The 20311-nt window shown below is 42.3% G+C and overlaps 1 protein-coding gene across 1 annotated transcript in view; it reads left to right on the top strand.

Annotated features, from left to right (window-relative positions):
* Positions 1-20311, top strand: part of LOC142440265 (olfactory receptor 2Y1B-like) — a 22725-nt gene extending 2414 nt beyond the window's left edge. The window contains exon 3 of the mRNA XM_075542749.1: positions 19344-20311. Within this exon, the coding sequence (XP_075398864.1) occupies positions 19344-20311 (968 nt within the window). The remainder of the gene's footprint in view (positions 1-19343) is intronic.

Genomic DNA, 20311 nt, shown 5'->3' with positions numbered 1-20311 from the left:
CCCATCACAGTATAGCAACTCATATTTTCTCTTCCAAACCACTTTATCCTATAATGTAGTACAAACTCAGATTCTTAAAGTTACATTAAAAGTTGCATTAATGGTCTTCTCTGCCTTTGAGAAAATGAAACTCTCAGCAAAAATCTATTTTTGAAAAATTCAATTGACAGATCCTCTCTATTTCTCTATTTTGTCATACTTTAAAAGTATGGGATGAGTGAGGAGATTCAAGGGTCACTTTGAAACACTTTCTCAAATGTCTTTCCAGCCCCTTTGTTACTGTAAGGTCCAGGCTTACACCTGAGAGGGACCTGAGGCGAAGTCATGCAATTGAGGGCAAATAGAAAGACAGACAGACCATACAGGGTGATCACCTTTCTATGAAGCAGAAATGAGAAAGAGTGAAAGTATTCTCTAACATTGTTATACAGTCTTGGAGCTAGCAAGCCCTGGTAAGCACACACATAACACGGTGTGGAGATACTAGAATTAAGATGGCAACTTAATCTTTGATGTCCCTGAGCTCTCTCCAGGGGGAGCAATTTAGAATCTCGCATTCAAGTACTAGCCAGGTCTGACCCTGCATAGGTTCCAAGATCAGACAACATCAGGTAATTTATGAGCAGTATCAGGAGGGAGTGGGCTTGCATTGGGGGCGGAGACAACTGAACCTGATTGCTCTAACAGAAGATAGCCTCAAAGCACATAGTAGTAGCTTTTGGCTTGTAAGAATAATCTTAAAAGTAGTACTATAATGGGGAGGGGGCTTGTGAGGATGATTTTTAGTAAGGAAAATGTGACTGGGACTCACCTCCAACTCACAAATGTGAAGGCTTTCTCCCACCAGAGTCTTGGCCTTCCACACTCTTTATGATGAGCATAGAGAGTTTGTGTGCCTACACTCCCTCTGGTCCTGTTTCCCACATGCTACACCTTCCTAGAGTTGGTCAACCACTTATCACTAAATTCCTGAAGAAATGGAATTACAGATTATTCATGATTGATGCAAAGCTTTCCAAAAAGTGGGGGGGAAAGCTGGGCCTAAAATTGAAGTCTTCTAATCACCCAAATCGTTGTGCTTCCTTTCTAGAAAGAATAAAGTAAAGCCAAGCAATCAAGAACTCCAAGAAGTGAGAGGACCCTTGATATATTTTCTTCCCCTAAGATGTATCTTAGCCACACAGCCTGCATATCTAACACCACGTGTGAGATCAAAATCAACCAGTCAGAATCTGTCCACTGGAATCTTCTTTTCCTAACAATAAGGGAACCTCTAGGCCTGAGACACCATCATCTTTCTTTCCCTCTCTAACAAGTGCAAGGGAAGCTTAGCGACATTGAGAAGGTGGCCTTGGTTCCTTAATGCAACAACACACATGAGGGAGAACTCACTCTGAGTGTTACTGACACAGCCTCCTAACACACCAGTTATATTAGCTAAGACTGTAAATGTGATTTATAGCAATACCTAAATAGGAAATCCCAATGGAGCTGCCAGTGCAAAAAGGATGCTGTAATGTAGTGGTGAGGTGGGGGGTGAGAAAATTAGGAAAACTGGACAAGAGAATTCTATGTGAAAATAAAAGGTGTTGCTAAATGAAACAAACTGCATAAAAGAAACCCCACAAATCTCACAGTCTGAATCTCATAAAACTGGACCTCTCATTCTGAATTCATTTCAATATATGAGGCGGCAACCTCACACCCCCCAAAAAAAGAACAAAAGCTGGAATTTTTTCAAAGCTATGTAGTTAAAATTTTTTATAAGTCAACCATCTCATCTTCAAAGTACTCTCCATTACACTTAATACATTTCTTAAATCTGTGATTCCATTCTTGGAAACATTTTTCAAACTTGTCTGTTTGAATGGCTGACAACACCACCCTAGTTTTTTTCTTCACGTCTTCTACGTAGTCAAATCACTGTCCTTTCATTTCCACCATTTCATTCGAGGAAACAAAAAGAAGTCACACAGCAGGAGGCCAGGTGAGTAAGGTGTGTGAGGCAAGAGAGTCATGCACCTTTTTACCAAAAATGAATGCATTGAGTTGGCTGTGTGAGCAAGTGCATTGTCATAGTGGAAAAAGCAGTCCCCTGTCTGCCACAAATCAGGCCTTTTTTGTTGAACACTGTTAGGCAACACTGTTGCCCACTGTTACTCAGAGGTACTTTTCAGAACTTCTAACTCAACAACACTTGATGAACAGTCTGACCTGGTGGAATGAACTCCAAAGGCACTGAGACACTGTCACCTTATTTTCCCTCCTTTGACAAGTGGTAGGTAAGGAAAGATAATAGATGAAAGATAAAAAACAAAAACAAATGAGCATCATCTCGATCTTTGATTTCTCTTGACAAGCTTTTGGGCGGCGAAGCAATGATGGCATCTTCAAATGGCTTCATTGATGTTAGCTCCTGTGGTTGTCAGAATAGCACCATAGCTCTTCACCGTGAGTGACCTTCGGGGAAAAGAGTCTGGGTGATTTTGGAGCTCTTCTTCAAAGCATGGCATGTTTCCACTCTACACTCTTTTCCCAGAAAAGTCAGAATCCCAAGGCACAGATTTCCAAGTGATACTCCTCATTCCCAAGTCATCTGTTAAAATTTGCTGAACCAAGCTTGAAGACAGTCCAGATAACTTCCCCATCGCTTCAATGGACCATTGTCAGTCTCCAAGAACAAGTGCACAAATTTTGTCAACATTTTCTTTCGTTCAAGAAGTTGACAGACATCAGAATAAGGGTTGTCATCAATTGACATTTCACCTTTTTTTAAAGGAGAAAACCATTTGCACACTTGAGTTTTCCCATAACGCTGTCCTGTGTTCAACATCACAACAGTTTCTGCGGCGTTTTTCCAAAGCAGGAAACAAAATTTCACAACTGAATTACTCTTCTCTTAAATCAGCCATCACAAAAATTGAGGTTGGAACAAAACTGGTTTTATGAAAAATTCATTGTGACCAGAGAGAACCATCCCAGGTCATGCCACTAGGTGCACTAACTCAGAGGTAGTTGCCCAGTACTTGCCTAGGAGGAAAGTTCATACTACAAAAGCTCAGCCCAACAGAGTTTTTGTTCAGGTTTTCCTTGGATACCCCTCATAGATCAGTGGAGCCTTTCTTCTATCCTTTCACTCATGACCCAGCATCTTTCCTTGTTGTGGCTCCACTCATTCATAGGTTCTCTTTAATATATGGACAGGGGGGAAGGAAAGCAAGGACCACTCCTATCAAAATTGATAAACCAGATCTGGAAGTAGCTCAAAACACTGCTGCCCACAGCTCTTCAGCCAAACTGAGACCTGTGGCCATGTGCAGTTGCTAAGGGCTGGGAAATGTAGTCTGTGTCCTAAGAGGGGAGCAGAGTTCTTGGTGCACACTCTTAATCTGTGACACGATACATAATAATAATAATAGGAAATAGTCAAACCTGATGCAAAGTTGGCACATGGGTAATTGCATTAAGGGTGCAATTATTTTGGTGCCGCATACATTCCGATCTGTCCATTGGCTCTGTGTGCATTCAGCCACTCTAGATGAATTTGGATCCTTGAAAGGACACATGCTGTCCTGGTGCAACTGTACCAGGAATGTGAATGGCCTGGAGACAAGAGGCCGTAGGCAGGGAGGCAGGTGGGCTTAAAAGCCTTCGATGAAACAGCAGGGTTAGCAGTTACTCAGTGGCCTTGCTTTCGGCGCCTCTTGTCAAGGCTTGGACAAAGGAAAACTAATCAGAGAAGAACCAAACAATAAGACTAGCAGACAACCAAGGTCATGCAACAAAGCTGGACCAAGCTACTTGTTTGTGAACAGGAGAAAACAGTCATGGGGCATCAGTGGGAAAACCTGGGACAAAAACCATTGAAACTGGGGGAGTGGGGAGCAGGGGCCAGGCAGGTCTAGCTATGAAGTCCCCTACCCTCTACTTGGTTGGAGCACTGGACACCATCTTGGTGAGGTCGTTAGGGTCACATGTTCGGCTCCCCTGCAGGTTCCTTCCCCCTTACAGAGTCAGGTGTTTTTCAAACTGGACCACTTGCAGTTTAAGTCTGACACTTAGAAAGTTCCATCCAGCTGCCAGAGCGTCTCCATCTCTCAAAGGTGGTAGGTGAAGTCTGAAAGGTGCACAAAAAAGGTCAGAGATGGGTGCCCGTGCCAGGAACAGAAGTGTGTCCCGAGATGGGCTTACCTTAAAGGTGTAGTCCAAAGATTTTCATCTGACTCACAGGGCACCAAATGTGAGGTTTCTCAAGTGGGTAATACCTTGGTTCTTGGCTACGCCCTATGAAAGAATTTGCGCGCAAGACTGTTTCATAATTCAAGTGGGTTTTGCTGAAGGACGGGACAAGTTTCAGGTTTTACAGTCTCAAAGGCGTTCACGACTGGGCATGAACAACCTCTTGGAAAGAGTACCCACATGTGTGGAACTGGGGTGGGGGGATTCCAGGGACTGAGGGGTTGAGGGAGCAAGGGGAAAGAGGGCACAGAGGCCAGAGAGTGAGGGGGCCAGAGTGGCTGTGGGTCCCCTGAGTAGGCCAGAGTGGGTGCATGTGGGCCCCAAGCAGGCCTGGAGTATGCCCTAAGGGGACACACCCAGGTGGTGCATGTGCACCCCCACCCTAAGAGCTGCCACTGACCAGGAGCAGGGAGAGAGATAAGAGTAGGCTCGAAGCAGTGACAAGTGCACTGCCATGGGAGAGGGAGCCGCTTCCCCTCCCCCCAGGAGACGCCTTCCCACAGCCAGCATCTTTCAAACCTCTGGCTGGGGAGGCGTGGTTCATGGTATTGGTTGGTCCCATTGGCTGGGTGGAGCTCACCTGGGTGATGTCATCAGCCTGGACCTAGTTTGGCCTGCCCAGGTATACCTCCCACCTGGCTCAGAGGCTTGAGTGTGAGCATGCTCAGTTTGGAGACTTCATAGATGTCTAATGGTTGCCCAATTTCTTTCCAACCTCCTCTATGGGGCCTTTGCAGACATGGGTGGGACAATCACCTGTCCCTAAACTAGCTACCTCACACATGCACCTAATGGCAATGTGTTTGTTTGTTTTTAGTTCTTTGGGACTCCAAACCACCAAAATATCCCCTTCAATAAGCTCACTCTTTTTCAACAGGTTTTCTCTGACCCTGGTTTGAATTTTGCCCCTCACCTGAAACCTCTTTTAGGAAGGAGACAATAACAGAGGAGTGGAGAGGCGGCCTTCTTGCAAAAGGACCTTTCTGAAGATAAAGGGGAAAAGATTTACTGATGAGTGAAGTGGCAATCATTGCTTATTACGTGAGACTGGAGAATTTAAATACTCACTCGAAAGAGTTTCAGGACCTTGGAATGACTACAGGTTTTTACCATCTAAAAGTGATAGAACAAAAGGTGTGAAGCTGCCTAATCTCAGGCAAGGGGAAGGACAATTCCCCTTAATAGTTATAATCTGAGTTCCATTCAATCAATGCTCTCATTACTAATGCATTTCAATGTAGACAAATAGGCAATCCATATTTTCATATGAACTCTACTGATTTCTAAATTTCTGGAAAATAACTCCAATAAAAAAACATCCTTTCAGGTGGCTGCCAGTTTGTGACTTCTGAATACCAAGTTATAACTCTCTTTCATCTTCTGTACTCCTCCTCCTCCTCCTTCTTCTTCTCTCTATAGTAAAATTGAAATGGCATGTGGGGTGATGGTGATAGCCCCTGGAGAAATGTAGTTAAATTTAGCCTCTTATTTTTTCATGTGCTGGACACAATGGATGGATGTATGGATTGTGATAAGAGCTATACGAGACCCCAATATGATTTAGAAAAAATGTGTATTTTTATTAATTTTTTATTATGATTAACAAAGAACAGGGTATATGCATAAAAACTTCCAATCAGGTCTTCAGAGCAGTATCATTCACAATAGTCGAAAGGTACAAATAGTCTAAATGTCCATTAACAGGCGGATGGATGAACAAAATGTGGCACATACTTTCACTGGAATATTTTCCAGCCATAAAAAGAAATAAAGTTCTGATACATATTACAGCATGGATATGCCCTGAAAACATTCTACTAAGGGAAAGACTCCCTGCCATTGAGTCAATGCTGACTCATAGTGACTCTCTGGATTTCTTTTTTAGCTTTGTTTTCTTTTTAACAGTTTTATTGGCACATAATTTAAATAGCATACATTTCAGTAGGTCAAAATTCTCTCATATCAAGGAAAAATGCACAATCATTATCGTATCAATTATAGAACATTCCCCCAACCTATGGTTAAATCGCTTTTAAAAATCAGTTCTAGTACTCCCTCCCTCCCCATCTGCATTTCCCACTTCTGAAATGCCCCTACCCTCCCTATCACCCACTCCCACCCCTGCATCCTCTATCAACCCTGTATCAATTATTATCACTATGCATCCACTCCCCCTGTGGGTCACAACCTGGGAAACCCAACAGAAACAGTAAAAACCAAATTAGTAATAAGGTGGCAAGAATAATAGAACAATAATACAGAGACCAAAATGCAAGTACGGAGTAAGGTAGAAAAGACCCTAATCAACATTCCAAAAACCAGGGAAGAAATTTCTGTCGTGAAACACATGAGAAAGAGACACTTGCACACAGAACCAACTCAAGCGAGGTCTATAGGGAGGTCATCTGGCCAAGCATCTATGTGTTAGTCTGGGTAGACTATAGAAACAAATCCACAGACACACATATATGTATAAGAAAGAGATTTATATACAAGAGCAATTGAACATTGAGGAAACATCCCAGCCCAGTCCAGATCAAGTCCATAAGGTCGATATTAGCCCATATGTCCGATACCAATCTGTAAAGTCCTCTTCAGACACACGGAACACATTCAATGATGCCAAATGCAGAAGATCACAGGCCAGAGGGTAGAAAGTCTTTGGATCCAGTGTCATTGGAAACATCTCAGCGCTGGCAGGGGTCTCTCTGTGACGTCTCCAGCTTCCGAGATCGGGTTGCAACCATGTGGCTTGTCTTCTGCAATGTCTTCCTGGGAGTCGCAGAGAGAAAAGGTGTCTTCCGCCTCCAAGGAGGGAGTACCAGATTTCCCAGAATGCTCAGGAGAAGGCTATGCCCACAGAAGTCTCATTGGCTATCTCCAGATTGACAGCCTAGACTCCACCCAAGTGACTACCACAGTCTAGTTCAGCATATTCAAGATTACAATGCTCTCTGTCTGCCAGCAAGGCTGTTGGAGACTCTCGCCTGTGGCTAGAGCGGATGTGTCAGTGGCTCAGTCTGACCAGATGTTCGGCAGGTGGGTTTTGGGCTCCCATTGTCCTTCACAACCTTCTACAACTTGGGTATTCATCATTTTAGCTCGAATACATTTCCCTTTGCCATATTTGGATTTTTAAATTGTCATCTTTGGATCGTACAAGCTGGTGCGCTTCTTCCACATGGGCTTGGTTGTCTCCTCACTTAGACTGTAACTGTTGATGGGCATAGAAAGGAGCCCTGTTGGGTTAGTGGGTTACACATTTTTCTGCTAACTACAGGTCAACAGTTTGAAACCACCAGCAGGAGAAAGATGAGGCTTTCTACAACTTTAAAGATTTACAGTGTTAGTGAAATAGACAAGCTCATGTCACCCCATTTCAGCACAACTGTCACAAAAACACTTTGCTCAGAATGCATGCATCCCCCTCTGCTTGGCCAGAGTAAACTGTTTTTAGAGTCACAAGGGAATGCAGGTCTGTAAGTGCCCTGAGGGCAATTCTTATTTAAACTACTCCTCTCTCCTTATAAAGAGAAGCAGTAAGTCTTTCTCCCTGGGACAGTTGTGTTTATTTCTGCTCACCAAGAAGACAAGCTGCAGACAGGAGTAGGATCATAAAAATAAAGTGCCTGAAGGTTTACCTAAATATAATTTTGTTTTATTTCTGTCAATACCTCTTACTTAGTGATATATGAATTTTAACTTGTTTTTTTCTTCTGCTTTCTGTATTCTGCCCTCCCTGAGTAAAGAGACTTGGCCAGTGAAGAAGGGCACTGCAGTATGGTGGACAGTTCCTTTAAATATCCTCCCTGCAGTCCAGGCTAGTCTGATTGAAAATAAAGACTTCCCATCATTTGAATCGACCATTGCAGTGGTCTTCATTGACTTGAACCCACATGAGAAACCCACAAAAGTAGTTCTTCTCTGGTGTATTGATAGAAGGGGTGAAAGAGTTAGTCTGCTATATGCAAACATACTAGAAATGTAACATAGTTTAAGATTCAGTTTGTTAAAAATACAAAATAAAATAACCTCTTCCCGTGCAGTAAAAATTCCCTATAGCTTAACCAGTGGGGATTTTCTGACTGAGGAAGGAGATTAGCAAGGCCATTAAAATAAGTGCCAGAACAGAGGTACAGATGTGCTTGACCCAAGGGATGTATGTGTGGCTTGTGATAAGAGCTTTAAAAGCCCCCAATAAAACGATTAAAAAATAATAGTAATAAGTAGCCAGACACAAAGCGTCCTCATTCAGAGGCCTCAGGGGTACCAGTCTAGTAAGGCCAGACACAGAAGGACCCCCCAATTGAGATAAACAAGGGCACATGCAGCGTCGGGGCAAACATCCCTGAGTGTCCCCTGCAGAAATGTGGGTATAGAAAACCTCCTAATGGTGATTGCAAACCTGCCTTCTTAGAGTATCCGTTGCATCCATAATCATTGTGAAAGCCTGCTAACCTCCTCCTGTGACGTTGTAAAACCCTGCTAACTCTTCCTGTTACCTGAAGATAAGGGTGCTATAGCAAAGGGTGGTGAAGAAGCAGATGATTCCCCGCTGTCAACTGGAAGAGTGTCTGGGGTCTTAAAGGCTTGTACTCAAGCAAGCAGCCATCTAAGTGAGGAATCAACAAAGTCCACATGGAGGAAGCACACCATCCTGTGTGATCCGAAGATGCCAATAACAAAATTAAAATGTGACGAAGGGAAAAGTTTAAATTGAGAACACCTGTCGGGGGCAGTGAGAGCCCCAAATCCATTTGTAAAGTATCCAGTTAGACTAAGCCTCTAACAGCTCCCTTCTAGCCACCGGCAGGGCACTCAGACAGCTATACTATCAGATAGAGATGATTATAAACTTGATTATGGTGGATCAAAAATAGTCAGTTTACCTCCATCTTAACCCAACTTGAATTTGATCTAGACTCAAGTATTTCCTGATTGTTTCACAACAATAATTTCTTCTCTGGCTTTTAAAATATTGCTGGTGGTCTTTTCTTTCGTATTCTTTATTTGTGTTTGTATATTCTTATTTTATTCTTGCCATTTTTTTATTGTTCCTACTGGGTTTCCCAGTTTGTGAAACACAAAGGGAGTAGATACATAGAGATATTACCTGATGCAATGCTTTGGGGGGATGTGGGTTGGGAGCTTTTGCAAGGTAGGAAGGGGTGGGGATTTGTGGAGCAAACAAGAAAAACAGGAGGGGAATAAGTACTGGAGCTTATTGTGATTATGTACATACGGCCCATTTTAAAAGCAATTTAACCACAAAAGTGTATGATTTGTGAATACTACATCAAGAAACCACTTTAAAAATATTGATATAATGTGGAAATTATAGCCAAAGTCATGGAACAACACATATAGAAAATTTTTAATGGGATCCTAGTAGTCTATGTAAATTCTCACCAAAACACTATAAATTTTTTTAATCCTGCTCTGTCACAAAGTGTAAGTAAGGTATATAACATGCTTGATTTTTGAAACACTTTGCAGGTAGAAACCCCACTGTTTCTTTCTGTCAGTGTTTCCAGAATAAACTTAGAATTTCTCACATTAACTTAGTCTCTGTCTTTGGCTAAAAGAGTGAGAGGCATCTTGGACTCATTGTCTGCCGGCAACAGTATAGGGCTACCTGGTGAGAATGGACTCCTTGGCAGCATACATGGAAAGAACATCCATTCGTGATTAGCTGGAGCAGACAGTGAGATTAGGGAATGATTGTGAATGGCCCACCTTTTCTTTCTGGAGAAGTAGAATCTTTGTATTACAGTAATACCAGCTCCTGCTGAATGAATGTCTACCACATACCAGACATTTGACATAGACTGTGTCATTAGTCCACAAAGCTGTGCTACATGGTAGGTTGTATTTTTCTCCCCTGATAAGGAAACTGAGGCTGACGCATGTCAAGAAAGCATTCCAGTCAAAAGCTAGTAAATGGCAGATATTCTAGCAAATTGTTGCTACATTGTATTGTCATACCTTAGATGAATAAAAATATTTTGATTATTGAATTTTTCCTGGGAAATAAAAATCAAAGATCAATGAATAATTTTTATTGAATTGATAATGAAGCAATATTTTAACATTCTTTGCGGGTTAAAACAAAGTATAAAGAAATTTAAAATATTAATATAGTAAAGATTGTGATAGAGACAGAATATAATACATCAAAATTGTCATCAAGGACATAAATTATATGATTGAATCAATGATACAAATGAATGAAAATGTATGAGGAGTTCAGAGATGGAAGATATTGGAAATATGTGGAGAATATGGTAGACTTCAAATGAGACAGGGGGTTAGGAGAGAAGGGTGAGTGTGATTTGGATCGAGTCAGAAGGGCGGACATTCCAGGTGGGGAGTGGCATGAGCCAGTGCAATGGCGTACTTTAATTGGGTGCTGCGTAGCTCAGTTTGTTCCGGGTTGTGAGGAAGTGGAGGAGCGAGAATTGAGGGAATCAATGGGTGCCCGTCAGTTCATTATAATTGCCATGCTGAGCCCAGAAGTCTCCAAGGCCTCATTTGGTAAACAATTCTCCTTCTACTGCTCTAAAGCAGGCATTGGGAATGCCCCTGGGGCAGAACCTATCTTGGGTCAAGAGGTGGTTTGATGATAGACTAGCTCTGTCCTGGTGAGAGTTGCCTAGGGTAGGTGCATGCGGGTGTAGTGGGAAGAATGGTCCCACCTTGTGGATTATGGGTCTCATTAGTCTCTCCTACTGGGGTAGGAAACCATATGCAATCATGAGTTTTCAAGAAAGAAGTTCAGACCATACCCCTGCACCCTACGGATGAAGTCAGGATCAAGAACATGCCTTCTTGGGATTCTCTAGACGTAATCAATCTCCAACTACCTTTGAAGCCAGTATGCTTGAGAGAGGTAAGTGTGTAAGTTCCTTTTCTGGAACTTTTAGTAGAGACTGAGTGGACTCCCTTGATTTCACAGACAGACAAACTGCATAAACATGGGAAATCATTGACCAATTATAGGACTTTCTGATTATTTAAAGTGTAAGAATTGACTTAAAGTAAATTTTAAGATCCATTCTAACACTCAAATTCTGGACACTAAAGGCTTTAATATGCAAAATAAACAACTAAAAAGCATGATTAGAGTTGCTGAAGATCAATCAAAGAAGACTTCTTGGAGGAGTATACAACAGGAAGAGTCCATCCTATTTGGAGAAAATGTTCTAGGTATAGAATCAGAGATCAAACAATCTGTTAATTTAGCTCTTGGACGGAATTCAAACTGTGACTTTCCGGTCTCAGAACAGAAACTGATGGATTATTGTTGGACAATTAAAAAGGAGTCTTGGGGTCAGGATGGTGTCTGTATAAGGGGGCATTGTATGGAGGAAGTGAAATTAGATTCAAATGTAAAGACGATGCTCTTGCAATAAAGGTGGTCAGAAAGGAGTCTGTGGAATCTCCTCTTTTGCTCAGACTCTGAAACCATCCATCAAGTCTCTTCCCATTGAGAGAGTAGAAGATAGTAGACAGGATAGAAGGGCGCTGCCCCTGTGTGTTTCCAAGAGTATAAATCTTTAGAGAAGCAGAAGATTCAATTCTCTGATTTGAATGTGAGTCCATTGAAGTCACACAATTTTATTAAATTAGTGGACTGGTATGAAAGTAGAAGTACTATACATGTTGAAAGATTTTTTTAATTGAAATTTATAATCTCAGGAAGTTTATTATTAATAGAGATCATACATAGACAAATGGATATACCTTAAAACAGAAACAAACAGACATAGACATAAGCACAGACATTGACCTTTGTGATGCAGAAAATCATCAGTCCTAAATGTTCAAGTATCAAAATGATTTCTGAGTGCCAAGGGGATTGGGAATAGAGGTTATGCCTAAAGTTAAAAAAAATTTAAGTTCAGAAAAATAAAAATGTTCAAAATTGAATCAGATATTTTAAACTATCTCATTCAACATGCCAGTTACTACTGGAATATTTTTAAATAAATGAAAGCTCAACTTTCAGCCTTTGAGTGGGGAAGAAGTCTTCAAGTCATGAGAATATCACTACATTTCCAGGCAGTCCATTTTTAGACTGCTTTTTATTTTTATTTTAAAGTTTACATTATATTGAGCTACCATCTATTCTATAAGTTACATTAACTGCTCCTAATTAAGGCCTTTGGAGGAGCACAAAGCAAGTTTACCAGCTTTCGCATATGGAAGATCTTGAAATAAGCAACAAAGCTATCGTGTTTGGTTTCAAAAATCCTCATTTTCAATCTTGAAAACAGCTCTTTCTCATGTGAGCTATTTCCATATGCCATACAGGTTTTGTTTCCTGGAGGCTGGATTTTTCAAGGGTTTATTCCAGTCTACTGCCAACAACTTGCAGAATACTCTGAAAATTATATGTGAGTAATGCAGAGTAAGACACTGTATTGTTATTTAAGGGTAGAGGGATCATTTGTGAGTATTTGGAGAGGGGATTGAGAAAAAACAATTAGGCAGATATAATATCATTTTTTCCCTGGATTGATAGATTTGGAACATGTGAAACATTATGGACAGGTGAGTCTACTGGGATATATGAAGTTCAGCATGGTTCATGTCATGAGGGCTCCCTTCAAACAGTGGAGAATGGGCGTTGGGTGGAGTTTCTTCTGTGCTCCTCTAAGGAGACCCCTCCCCTCACGGCTATTCAGCTGCACGCAGGGGGACGCTTCAGATGCTGACACCCGCTGCTCAGCTTCTGAGACGATGAGACCGAGGACGGACTTGTCTCACGGTCAAACTCACTAGGTTGAGGACTAGTAACTGTGTGGGCTTTACAAGAGACCCGTCTTTGGGTCCATGTGAGCTCTAACTTGCAACAGCCGTGGGAAACTGGAAGGGGCTCTGAGGGAATTTCTGAGTTTCCTGTTCAGGAGGGATTTAAGATGAGTATTTCTTTTTATGGTAAACATATATCACATGAGGAAGACCCTAGCAATGGATATCTCAGGAAGACTGAAGAAAGTAAAGCTCTGTGAGGGATTGGAAAACCATCCTAACGGCAGCAACTGGTCATGAGTGACAGTAAAGGGCCAATTAATGGAGAGTGTGGCAAGCTGTGCTGAATACAGGGCGCCATTGGCACCTATCTGGTGACAGGTCTGATGTGATGTGATCCTGGGAGATTAGCTCATTCTCACCAGGACCCTGGCCAATGGCTGGAGATTAAGAAGCAGGACATATCTCCCAAGCAAGTCCTATCACAAGAGGGCAGGCCTTAGTTAGAGAGAAGAAAGTCAATAGGATGACAGGATAGAAAAACAGCTCAGAAGTTTGTGGATACTGATACTTTTCCTGACACAGCAGATTTCATGTGAAAGTCATCAGACCCCAAACAGGACGACCTCCATACCCCACTTCTGAATAAGAACAAAATTGGTCTCAGATTTCATGCCTTCCTCATGACTGGGTAAAGAGCTGGTACAGGCGAGTGCAGGCACCGGGGGCTTCCTTACCTATCACTTTCATGTGCCATGGTGCCAAGGTGCCAGAGCACTGGAGCACAATCATGAATTAGATAGACGCAGCTTTGCGCTCTGAAAGATGTAGTATGGTGAAATAGAGGAATACTTATTTTGGGCCAGTTAATTGGTACGTGTGTGTCTATAATAGCCCACGCACCATACTGTGCTTAGCCCCACTCTTGGGTTCAGCTCTCTAGATGCTGGGTGCACCCCCTCATACTCTGAAGTTGTATAAACCAAAAATAACTCCACACATGACAAAATGTCTTCTGAGAAACAAAAATTTGCCCAGTTTCAAATCACTACCTTAGTGGAAATGACATGAAAGCTGTGACCTGAAAGCACACGAGGGGCAGAGGCTGATGATCCATTTTCTGGTGTGGAGAACTGTGCAGTGTGATGACACTTTTCTTGGAGAGGAAACATAAGGGGAGAAGCAGTTCTGTTGGGCTGACATGATGAGTTTAGACGTGCTGAGTTTGAAGTGTCCTGGGCTAAGAAGATGGGTTATAAAACGTTTGAAGTTCAGAAGACAGATGTTGGGTGCAGAGATTCCGTTTGAGGTTCTCAGTACGGTGACCTGTGATTCAAGCACTTGGGTGGAGGACACTTTCCAGAAGAGCAGAGAACAGAAGGGGTATCTGGGTTGAAACCCAGAGGAGGAAGCACACATGTGAGGGCTTCACAGAGAGAGGGAGCCTGCTAAAGAGACCCTGGGAATGGCCAGTGAAGTAGAAGAGACCCAGGAAGGGGGAGAAGGAGGCTTACGTAGAAAGAGGCAACAAGCAAAATGCAGTGACAAAGATGAAGCTGAAAAATGTCTCCTGGATGTTTCCAGAAACAACTGTGAGGACAATGTCCATATATCAGCAGACTGGAGGGTGAATGACACGTGAAGATTTTGAAACATTTAGCACAATCAGCCCTTTAAATAAACTTATCTATGAAAATGCAATTCAAAACAAATAATTATGGAGGAAAATGAAGGGTAATTAACTATGGTGATTAAAAGATGTAGAAATGTAACAAGGGTTTCATTACAAAAACATCTAGAACATTTATGTGTATCAGGCATAAAGCCAGCTCAGATATTTATTGAGAATCTTTTATTCTCATGGCACTGCACTGAAAGATGAAGACCCAATGATATATAAAGTATATATACTTGCGTGCAGACAGATCAGTATTCAAAATGTGCATTATATATCCTTGATGGAGCTCACAGAAGGCATCATGCCATTTAATTCCTGTTGAAATGTGATGAAACAACTAGATAAATTAAGGATCACTGAGTGTATTTTCCTGACACCAGGTCCAAGGTGTGCTGGGGCATAGTTGGTCAGTAGCTGAGCAGATCTGTGGGGCTCTGATGTAGTGATTCCACGGCTGTTGCAGTTTACTATGGTGGCCTTTTAGAAAATAGCTTCAGTGAAATTATTTAGACTACATGAAACCAAAATAATTAATTTATATTTTTATCCACATTTTTCACAAGGGTATCAAGAATGGCTTCCAAATACTCTGCTGGAATTATTGATCCAACATGGAGTCTTTGATGATGATAGTCTGTAATATATATTTTGAGATATGAGACGCAGACATAGATATAATGTAATACAATATTAACCAATTCAAGATTATTCGGGTGTAGTAATAGTAATTAAATTACTCATGATATATAACCTTTACCAATATCTGTTGCAAAATTTCCCATGACAATAAACAGGACAAAAACTACTTTAATTGAACATACTCCAGTTATAGATAATCATTTCTTTCATTTGTTTTTCTTGCTGACACACTGTTGGCCCCAAGAAATTTTAATCACAAAGGAGAGTAATGTTTTATTCACGTTCGTATGTGCACACAGGAATCATTTGTTAAAGTATATTAGTAATTTGTATAGTTTGTGAAACTATATTACTAATTCAACTGTATTTTTCTCAGTGTAAATACATTTCTATAAAATTTCAAGGCAGAGTGATAGCTTCATTTCAAATTTATTTAACGTTTACTGTATGTTGTGAAGAAAGTATCACTGATTTAGTACCTCGGATGTACCATAAGGAGGCAGAGTAATAGAAGAGCTTGGGTGTACCACAATGTTGGTGGTACAAGCCCACCACCAGTTCTGTGGGAGAAAGCTCTGGCATCTTCCATGAAGATGTATAGACTGGAAAATCTTATGGGGTAGTTCTATACTTTCCTATAGGGTTTCTATAAGTTGGAATCAACCTAATGTCAGTGGGTTTGGTTGGGTATGGTTGGTTGTTACCAGCTTGTTCCATCAGTTTACCCAGAAACCTTAATATTTGTGCCAGGTGTTTCCTTGTCCTAAAGTAGAGATGACATATCGCCTTACTTTTAGGATTGCATTGTGGGAAAGGCCAAATGTAACAATATGAGGGCTGTTTGTAAAAATCTAAGTTGCAGTTGTAGTCCACATTGTTCTCTTTTGTGTCCTTAAGGTAAGCTGTTAATATTTACTTTGGTATTCTGTGTATTCTCTAGCCCATGGTGGTAGAGTGGTTACGAGTTGGGCTGTGGTCAGGCACCAGCAGGTCCTCGGGAGAGAGACTGGGCTCTCTACTCCCATAACCAGCTTCCATCTCAGGAACTCACAGGGGTTGATTGAGTCAGCATTGACTCATGGCAGTGAGTTTTTATATACTCTCTACAACTGAAGAGAGCACAGATGAGAGAGGGACAAAAGCAGGTAAAAGGAATTTTAATGAAATGTTACATATGACAGAGAGAAATATACAAAAGGATTGGGCTGGGAGGAGGGAACAACTAAGGTGGATTACTGAGTTTATAGGAAGTGGAGTGTATTAGCTACATGGTGAATTATGATATTTAGGATATTTTTTATAATCCCTCCCACAATAACCTCCACCGTGATAAAAATTGATGAGTCTCCACTCTTCTCAATCCCTGTGACAATTCTCAGCTAGCCTTGAGCTGCGTTTCCAGGAATGGTGAGCTATGAGCTCCCAGAGCTCACAGTTGAGAGTTCATCTTCACTATTCATGAATCCCAATATGCAGAACATGCTACCTACGAGACCAAGCAACAGAGAACAGCACAGCGTCCAAATGCTACAGTTTGACACCTTACATTTTTACCAGCAGCTCTCATATCCTTACATTTGACCCTTGCCAAAATACATGATCTCTACTTTAGGACAAGGAAATACCGGGTCCAAGACATGAAGGGGTCTGCATAACATGCAGGCAACAGAGATTGAGTTCAAGTGAGCATTATCCCGATTCAGCGATCTCCCTAGAAATAGTTCAGCAGGACAAAGTGGATAATACAGTTCCTGATTTAGGAGTGTTTAGGGCATACTGTCCCCGAGTCCATCAGTGTGTCGTACTGTGGTGGCTTGTGTGTTGCTGTGCTGCTGAAAGCGATGTCACTGGTGTTTCAAATGCCAGCAGGGGCACCAAATGTCGACAATGGTGACCACAATGGGCTCACACACAGGAACAATTTTGAGGACGCTACAGGACCGGGCATTGTTTCAGTCTGTGGTCATAGGGTTGCTATGCATTGGAACTGACTTGATGACACCGAACAGCAAGTGAATACTACAAAATAATGTAGAAGTCTCCGTCCTTCATGAACCGGACCAAACCTACTGCTGTAGAATCAGTTCCAAATTATGAGCCTCCCATGTGTTTTAGGGCAGTTTTCAAAACTTGTGACCTTTCAGAGGTAGGTTTGTAGGTCTTTCTTCCCGGATGACTCTGGTATGATTAGAACCTTCGACCCCTAAGTTAGTAGTGGAGTGCTTCATTGTTTGCACCACGCAAGCCTATTTCCTTCACAAGAAGCATTACCATTTTCTGTTGTTGGACAAGTGAAAGTTATGGGGAGTGTCTTAGCTATATAATGCTGCTGTATCAGAAATACCACAGTGAATGGCTTTAACAAACAGAAATTTATTTTCTCACAACTCAGTGGGCATATTTAGGGTTTGGGCTCCAGGGGAAGATTTTTTATCCTTCTTGGCTCAGGAGGGAGACCCTTTGTTTCTACATCTTCTGTTCCTTGTGGATCTTCACGCGACATCTCTCTCCCCTCCACTCTGCCTCCTTCACTTGCCTGTCTAATCTCTTTTATTCTCAAAGAGTTAGACTCAAAACACACCGTGCACTAATCCTGCCTGATTAACAAAACAAGGCAACCCAGTCCCAAATATGCTTATGAGAGGTTAGGATTTACAGCACATATTTTGGGGTTACACATTTAAATCCACAACATTTCACTGTTAGGTCCCCCAAATTCATGTCTTGCCACATGTACAACACACTCATTGCATGCCATCATTCCCAAAGTCCTTCATCAAATCAACTTCAAGCCCACGATTTCATCTTCTGAATCACCTAAATCAACTATAGCCGAGTTTCTAGGCATATTTCATGCTGGGGTGAAACTCCTCTTTTTTGTGACCTGATGAAATGTAGCATTCAAGTTCTCTGCTTCCATAGTGCAGTGGTCGGCATGCTGCAGACATCTCCATTACAAATAGGAGAACTTAGAGGAAAAGAAGGAATGGGCACCCACCACGTCAACCCCCTAGCAGAACAATCGACTTTAGCTTGAGAGTAGTCCTTTGTTCTTTGAGACCATCTAGGTAATGTCCCTCCTCTCCAGGCGCTGAGTGTTGGTTACAGCTTTGGGATGCTGGGTGGAGCCACCTGAGGTCTGGTGTTCAGCTCCTACGTCCAGATCTACTGGGATAGCAACTCTGCTCCCTTGACTTCGGTGGCCCCATTTTCCTAGTTATCTGACTAGAAGATAACTTGGTCAGAAGATAACTTGGCCACACCCCTTGGCCCTAGTAGGCCCCATTCCCCTGTCCCTTGAGCATGGATTTCTTGTTCCCACAGTGTTGTATCCTCAGGGACTTTTTGCCTTGCCACACCTTAATGGAGGTCCTACATTTCAGATGCATTTTGTTAATGACCCTGCTTTTTTAAATGGAGGAAGCTGTTGCCCACCCTTTGAAATCGGAAAGGCCTTGCTCACGATGCTTCTTCCAGCTGCTCTGCTGATCTTCCCTGCTCCAGGAGTGGTCCTCTTCTTTCCTTGGAAGACCACAGATGGAGCTTCCTGGGGCAGATTTCCTACCTATAGAACTCCAAGATGCAGTCAGGTTCTTTTCTTTCCTACCTTCCCTGCATCTTCCAGTCGAAGCTGATGGGTTCTATTGTGGGAGTGGCTTAGATCCATCAGCCGTAGACTTAATCTATTTAAGAACAGATGGCACATCCTTGGTGAAAATTCTAGGACCTATGTCCCTGGTTTGTACAACAGAATACTTCCAAACCTTCTGGTTTTGGTTTCATTTTTCACAATTCCTTTAATGTCCCTCTCTGACCTCTAGTACATCACTGAAATAGCACAGATAAACCTGGGGCGCCTTTCAGATCTTCTTGGGAATTTCCTTAGCCAGATATCCTATTTCATCACTTCCACATTCTAGCTTCCCCCACAGATCAGAACACATTTCAGACAAGGTTTTTGCCACTGATTTAAAAAAAGAAGAATCAGACTCTCTCCATTGTGCATTTACATGTTTATGGTTTTCTTTTAAAGCCTCATCAGAAGCACATCTATCATCACCAGGATCCACGGGAAGGCTCAACACTAGTTTTGGAGAAGGCTTCATTTTGGTGGGTTTCTCAGATTGGCCTCAACTGGAACTTGTCCTTTTCGTCTGTACTTCCATTTTCTACTCCCTCACTCTCTTTGGCAATTCCGCTATCATCGCCCTCTCCCGCCTGGACATTCGGTTGCACACACCCATGTACTTTTTCCTGTGTCACCTCTCCTTCCTGGATCTCTGCTACACCACCAGTACTGTGCCACAGCTTCTGAAAAATCTTCATGGGCCTGATCGGACTATCACCTATAGAGGTTGTGTGGCCCAGCTCTTCATCTCCCTCGCATTGGGATCCACTGAGTCTGTGCTTCTGGTAGTGATGGCCTTTGACCGCTATGCTGCTGTCTGTCGACCCCTTCACTACATGACCATTATGCATCCCCGTCTTTGCCAGGCACTGGCTGCCATCTCTTGGGTAGGAGGCTTCATGAACTCTCTGGTTCAGACAGGCCTCATGATGGCCATGCCTCTCTGTGGCCTCCATCAGCTGGACCACTTCTTCTGTGAGATGCCTGTGCTTCTGAAGCTGGCTTGTGAGGACACACAAGGGACAGAGTTGAAGATGTTTGTGGCCAGAGTCATCATCTTGGTGGTTCCTGCAACACTAATTCTAACCTCCTACATACACATTGCTAGGGCAGTTCTGAAAGTTAACTCAATTGCTGGACGCAGGAAGGCTTTTGGGACTTGTGGATCCCACCTCCTAGTGGTTTCCCTTTTTTATGGCTCAGCTATGTACACATACCTTCAGCCCACGAGTAGTTATTCTCAGAGTGAAGGAAAGTTTGTTGCCCTTTTTTACACTATAATTACCCCTATGCTCAATCCTATGATTTATACCCTAAGGAACAAAGATGTGAAAGGGGCTCTGAGGAAGGTTCTGTGGAAAGGAAGAGAGTAG

Source organism: Tenrec ecaudatus, chromosome 2, assembly GCF_050624435.1.
Source record: "Tenrec ecaudatus isolate mTenEca1 chromosome 2, mTenEca1.hap1, whole genome shotgun sequence".
Lineage (NCBI taxonomy): Eukaryota > Metazoa > Chordata > Mammalia > Afrosoricida > Tenrecidae > Tenrec > Tenrec ecaudatus.
The sequence above is the reverse complement of the archived record's forward strand: the minus strand, read 5'-3'. Positions and strand labels throughout refer to the sequence as shown.